Raw genomic sequence first — 6,650 nt, forward strand, 5'->3', positions numbered from 1 at the left:
GCTTCGCTAAGGCGCCTTAGGCAGGTCTCCTGGAGAAGGAGCACCCATGACCCAGAAGGAAGAAATGGGGAAACAGCTTGGATGAGATGGAACATTGGTGCTCCAAGCTGGCACCGACCCTGCTGAGAAGGGTTTCACAGTCTCGTGTGTGCTGGGATGGGAATCCCACGCCCCATACTGAGTGCTAAGAGACTGGGAGAAGTTTCTTTCCATCCCTCCTGCTCTCCCAGTGTGGCTACAGGCTGGTGCTGGTCTCTCTGCACTATCTCTGGAGGGAATTCAGGACATCAGCATTGCTGAGGCTTTACTTTCCCTCCCCGGGGCACTCAGGCGCTGCTTCTCCAGCAAGTAGTGGCACTTTGTCAGGCCGGTTTTAGAGCTGTGGCTAAGGACCCTCCCTAAACCCCGCCAGTCCTTGCAAAGCTGCAGCCCAGATTGGTGTCCCGCTTGCTGGGATGGGGAGGAGGCTTGGGTGGGAAGCACTCACCAGCAGCTCCCCGGGAGACAGGGAGTTGCGGGGCTGATTGCGCCACATCCATCCCTGCTAGATAGCATACTCCCTCCTGTCCTGCCAGAGATCCTTGGAGGATCAGCCGAATAACATATATCCTTCAGCCCAGAGAGGAGGCAAGGCAGAGGAGGAAATTCAGTCTTTTGCACGCTGGCACAATTCAGGGGGTAATTCAGCCGAGAGACCTGCCCCCAAGATGCTGTGTTTACCAAGATTGCAGCTTTTGGGATGGGAAGCGGTTTCCCCTCCTGCCTTTGCCCAGGTCCGTACACAGAGGTGGCCTTGGCCATGTTAGCAGAGCCCGGTTTTGCTCTGTGATGGGGACACGTATCCATATCAGGATTGAGCCAGGCACCCGAAGCACAGAGCAGCCGGCCAGAGCTGAGCCAACAGCTCAGACCCGCAGAGCTCGGTCCAGTCTTCCCCCAGCGATCTCCCCAAGGTCAGTGGGGCAGAGCCGGGCACTCCCCAGTCCCCAAACGCTCCCATGGAGTCCTTCGGCCACCCAGGGACACCCCAAAGGCTGGGACCCACAGTGGACCCGAGCACGGACCCATTTCCCCATCAATCGCCCAAAGCAGCCGCTCCCTAACTCACCACTGCTCCTCCTACCTTTGCCCCTCTTCCAAAGGGCTCCCCACCCCATCCTTTCCTCCCCCCAACTCCTTAAACAATATTAAACACTTAATGGCAATTAATACGATTTAATGCAGGTTTTGGGGCCAACTGGCTGCTTAGAGGGTGCTTAAACCATCAACCCCTCTCAATCCCGTTGCCCTTGTCATACAAAGTTAGCCGAGCCCCTAATCCAGCCTCCCCCCGCGCTCCCTCGAGGAGGCCGAAGGATATAAAACCTCCCCTGGCACGCGGGCACCGCCAGCCCTCGACGCGGAGCAGGGGCAGCGCACCACCTCCCGTCCCCTCGGGATTTACTGTTGTTCTTATTAATTTATTTATTTTTTTGACTGGGGGGGGGAATCCTTTAGTTGGGTATTTTTCCACATTGGGGGGTGGGGCTTCCTTTTATTTTTTTATTTTAATTGGGGTTGAAGCAAAATTAATTACGAAATCAGAGCATTTGATTTTTAAAAAACCCGTAAAAGCAAAGCAGCTGCCATAACATTGGCAGGATGAATGGGACGGAAGGTATCAATTTTTACGTGCCTATGTCCAACAAGACAGGGGTGGTGCGAAGCCCCTTCGAGTACCCCCAGTACTACCTAGCCGAGCCCTGGAAATACCGTCTCGTGTGTTGCTACATCTTCTTCCTCATCTCCACCGGTTTGCCCATCAACCTCCTCACCCTCCTGGTCACCTTCAAACACAAGAAGCTCCGGCAGCCGCTCAACTACATCTTGGTCAACTTGGCGGTGGCTGACCTCTTCATGGCCTGTTTTGGCTTCACGGTCACCTTCTACACTGCCTGGAATGGCTACTTCGTCTTCGGACCTGTCGGCTGTGCCGTGGAGGGCTTCTTCGCCACGCTGGGAGGTAAGTGCTGTGGGGTGGGAGTTTGCGTCTAAGGGCAGGCTTGCCAGTGGGTGATCTTGCTTCTTCACAGCTTTAGGAGCACAGTTCCACCTCTTCATCATGCTATTGGGATGGCTGCGATGCATGCAGCATCCCTCCCCTGCAGAAAGCCATCTTGCATGCCGCTGCGGTGTCACAGCTCATTGCATGGGGCAGAGCTCACCATGCAAGGCGCTGCTTCCATGCGGCTTCAAGACGGGGATAAACAGAGAGATTTAGGCAAGTTTGATCTTGATGCCAAGAAGTGCCCATCTCACGACTAGCGGGGCAGCTGCAAGGAAATGAATGCCAGGAAGGGATCCTTTTTTGCAGGATCAAGCCTTTTTTGCAGGATCAAGACCTGGCCACACAGCCCAGCGTGCATTCAGGGGGTCTTACACCAAAGTTGCATGGCTTGCAGAGACCTGCTGGGGATGACCACATCATGTCCTTGAATCTACGTCAAGCATCTTTGCCAAAAGCCTTTTCTTGGGAAAAGGTGAAGCATTTGGGAGGGTTCAGGGAGGGAAGAGACATCCCTTGGGAGAGGGACCCTGCAGAAGGGGTAGAGGCATGGAGAGGAGGAGTTCAAGACAAGGAGAGGGTCACAGCTTATCTAGGGGCAAAAGGAAGATGTGGCAGCTCTTAACCAGAAGAGAAGAGCAGCAGCGTGGAGGGGAAGGAAGATTCAGGGCTGCACAGAGCTAGGGAAACCAGGCCCAGGCTTTGCAGCAATTGCTCAGCTCTTGTCCCAGTTGCACCCGATCTGGGTACCCTTGGGAGCTTCCTTATTCCTCTTCTCAGGGACATGAGAGCCGCTAACGCTTCGCCCTGCAGAAAGCCCCCGTGCAAAACAGGGAAAATTCATTTTGCACCCCGTGCCCACGCAGCCAGCCAGGCCCACATGACACCTCGTGATGGATCTGACAACCGCTAATCCTTGCTGCAGAGATCCATAACTACTGCAAGGACTTCACTTTTTTTCCCCTAAATGGGGCAATTTCCCACAATGATGCTGATCTGGGAGAAAAAAAAAAAAAAAAAGGATATTCTGCCAGGCAAAAGCAAAGCTAAATGTCCTGATCTAAGCCAAGGACCAAGGAAGGGCTCGGTCTCGGGGTCAGAAGATCATATGGGTCTGCACCATTTCTGACCAAGCGAGCCTGTGGGCTTTCAGGCAGCGTTACTTGCCCGTCCGATGTTTGTACCTAATACAGAACAAGGAGGCTCCTGCTCACAGGGAAGAAAGTTTGATGGGAAGCAGTCACTGTGCGAGCAGCAGGTCTCCAGCGAATCCTAGCGCAGGGTGTAGTTATCAGCAGATTATCACAGCTGGGGGCATTAGCAGGCTTACAGCACCGTCTAAACGCTCCCAATCCCCTGAAGTTTAATTATCCCTTATAAATACATGTGCACGTATGCCCACCCACACAGCCTCCCCCGTACACCTCCCCCTGATCCAGCACTGGCGGAAGACTCATGAAATACACATTTAAAGGCATCAACAGGTTTGGACGCATCTGGCATCTTTGCCGGAAATTGTGCTTCCTCGCACCCAGGTGGATTACACCCCCTTGATTTTTAAATTATTAAAAAAACATGATGATCCCCCTCCTCCATCACCAGCATCCTGCTGCGGCACAGACGCTCCCCTCTGCTCCCAGACCTTTTGCATGTTACGGCCGGGAGATTCTCAGTTATTGAATAGGATGGCGGTTATCCCTTGCTGATCCCCAACCCCTCGGTCCCCTCTGCTCTTTGCTGTGACCACGAGACCACGAAGGGAAGATCAAGCCCAGAGGAGCTCTTACCACCACCGTACGCTCTCTTTTTCTCTCCCTCCCGCAGGCCAAGTCGCCCTGTGGTCCCTGGTTGTCTTGGCCATAGAGCGCTACATCGTCGTCTGCAAACCCATGGGAAACTTCCGCTTCTCCGCAACCCATGCCATGATGGGCATTGCTTTTACCTGGATAATGGCCTTTTCCTGTGCCGCTCCACCCCTCTTTGGCTGGTCCAGGTGAGTCAAAGGATGCTCAGCGGCAGCCCCAGCTGCTGTGCAAAGACCCCAGTTTTTGGGACAGGAGACGCACTCATGGCTCAGACGTGAAAATCCCTGGGCTCCGGGCGAGAGGCAACGGGGCGAATCAGAACAGAAATGGGACCTCAGCTGTCAGTCTCATGATGGCTTGGTGTCCCCTAACCAAGCACCTCCAGCTGCAATAGCCCTTCCTGCTCCCATATGTTCTGCAGAGAAAGAGGGGCTTCGATGGGCACGGCTCATCTTACCCATGCTGCGAAGAGCCCTTTTCTCTCTGCAGACCATAAAGAGTATTTGGACGACCAGGCCAGCAGGCAAGGCTGCTCTGGGGAGGCAAACCGGGCCTTGCTGACGTGCTGGCACCCCAGGATTGCTCCTGGGAGCCCTGCAGCACCTTTCCCAGCACCCCTGCCCCGCTCTCCCCATGAACCCATCTGTCCTGCTCCCAGCACCGCAGCACGTTTCAGCCCCCCACCAACCAATTCCCCCCAACAATAAGAGAGGCAATGCTGGCTGCTCACACCACAAGCTGCTCACTAGGCTCCAGCGAGTATGTCCTCTGGGCAGCTAAAGCCCATGTCTCACTCTTGTGTGCACCCACATCCCTGGCCAGGAGCCGATGCAGCAGCCAAAGGCCACCCAGAGCATAAGGGAGGAGCTGAGGAGATGGAGGTAATGTCTCTAATGCTGCAGCTCCGGCCCCTCTTGACACCCCACTGCAGAGCCGTCCTATGGGGTCATAGCAAGCCCCTACCAGCCCTTTGGGCATGTGCATGAGGTGGCTTTGGGGCAGCAAAGTCCCTTTACCATCCACCTGCGATGAGGCACAGCCAGAACTGGTCCCTCTCCAGCCTTGACTTGGGATCCGTGCCCAGGCAGCCAGTCCTTGGCTCCCAAGCAGACCCGAGCTGCATCCCTTTGAGCCAGGGCCCCTCCAGACCAGGCTGCGCATCCCTCCACCCCATGCAGCAGCAGGGACGAAGCCCTCAAGAGCTTGGACCCACCAAGCCAGCGGCTCCCATCCCCACTCAGCGTCCCTCCGTCCGCAGAGGGAGAGCAGGTGGCTCCTGGCAGGCAAGTACTCAGCTACGTAGGAAGGAAATAAATAGCCCGTTCCCCGTGGGAGGGAGCGAGTGTCACAACAAACCGATGCTACCTGCCGAAGCACAACGTGTCGGCACATCTCACTGCCGGCCCCGAAGGAGCCGTGTGTTGCAGAGCCAGCGAGGCCGGGAGCATGGGGCGCAGAGGAGAAGCTGGGGAGGAGCTCACCCAAAGCACACATGCATTCCCCATCCTTGGGGAATCCAGGTTGAACCCCTCCTGTTGTCCCCAGGGAGGATCCTGGTGAAGATCCTAACCTTTCTCACTGGCAGGTACATGCCGGAGGGGATGCAGTGTTCCTGCGGCCCCGACTACTACACCCACAACCCTGACTACCACAATGAGTCCTACGTCCTCTACATGTTCATCATCCACTTCATCATCCCGGTCGTGGTCATTTTCTTCTCCTACGGGCGCCTCATTTGCAAAGTCCGAGAGGTAACGTCGGGAGGGTATGAATGGGGACAGGGTGGGCAGCGCAGGCAGGAGAAGGGAGGTGGTCTGGGGGCAGAAAGCTGTGGGGTGCCCCTCACCACCCCCCCTGCCCACAGGCAGCTGCCCAGCAGCAGGAGTCGGCCACGACCCAGAAGGCTGAGAAGGAGGTGACGCGGATGGTGATCCTCATGGTGCTGGGGTTTATGCTGGCCTGGACGCCCTACGCCGTGGTGGCATTCTGGATCTTCACCAACAAGGGAGCAGACTTCACCGCCACGCTCATGGCAGTGCCTGCCTTCTTCTCCAAGAGCTCCTCCCTCTACAACCCTATCATCTACGTCCTCATGAACAAACAGGTGAGATGCCCCAAGTCATGCAGGGTGAGCCTCTGCCCTTGGCTTACCAGCATGTCTGGGGTCACCACAGGCGCCTTGCTCCTCCCCATAAGTGATTGCATCTCAGCCTGGGGCGAGCAGCAAGCTCGGGGGCTGTCAGCGGCTCTCAGTACGGCAGCACGTCCCCGCTGGCCCCCAGTGCCATCGTTCTCCATTTCTCTCCCTCCTTCAGTTCCGCAACTGCATGATCACCACCATCTGCTGTGGCAAGAACCCCTTTGGGGATGAAGAAGTCTCCTCCACCGTATCCCAGAGCAAGACCGAGGTCTCCTCCGTCTCCTCCAGCCAAGTATCACCTGCATAGACCATGGACAGTTTGAACTGGGGCGACCTGCTGAGCTCGGGGACCGAGACAGATACCCATGCACCCACAGTCTCATTTCATGGAGTCACTCCCTTGTGCACCGACACCCTCCCCTGCGCGAGCAGTTAGCTCTGCACGTACTGCGGTAGCTTCCCCCCCGCATGCAGACCCCCGGCCCTGGGCACACTCGCTGGGGCACCCCTGCACCCATGGGTGCAAACACGGCACGCTGAGCTCTTTCACACTGATGCAGCCCCTTGCAGGGGAGCCCAGGTCCCTTCCCCAGCTCCCAGGAGCTGGTCAGCTTTTGGGGACTGTCCCTACCTGCCCCAAGCACCAGCAAAACCCCCTGCT

The 6,650-nt window shown here is 56.5% G+C and overlaps 1 protein-coding gene across 1 annotated transcript; it reads left to right on the forward strand.

Moving 5' to 3' along the window:
• Nucleotides 1–1,641: 1,641 nt before the first annotated feature.
• On the forward strand, nt 1,642–6,296 carry LOC140643136 (green-sensitive opsin). Its single transcript, XM_072844596.1, has 5 exons — nt 1,642–2,002; nt 3,869–4,037; nt 5,435–5,600; nt 5,714–5,953; nt 6,165–6,296. The coding sequence occupies exons 1-5, from the start codon at nt 1,642–1,644 to the stop codon at nt 6,294–6,296; spliced, it is 1,068 nt and encodes a 355-aa protein (XP_072700697.1).
• Nucleotides 6,297–6,650: the final 354 nt, after the last annotated feature.

The sequence above is a fragment of the Ciconia boyciana genome, chromosome 23 (genome assembly GCF_034638445.1).
Source record: "Ciconia boyciana chromosome 23, ASM3463844v1, whole genome shotgun sequence".
NCBI classification, from domain to species: Eukaryota; Metazoa; Chordata; class Aves; order Ciconiiformes; family Ciconiidae; genus Ciconia; species Ciconia boyciana.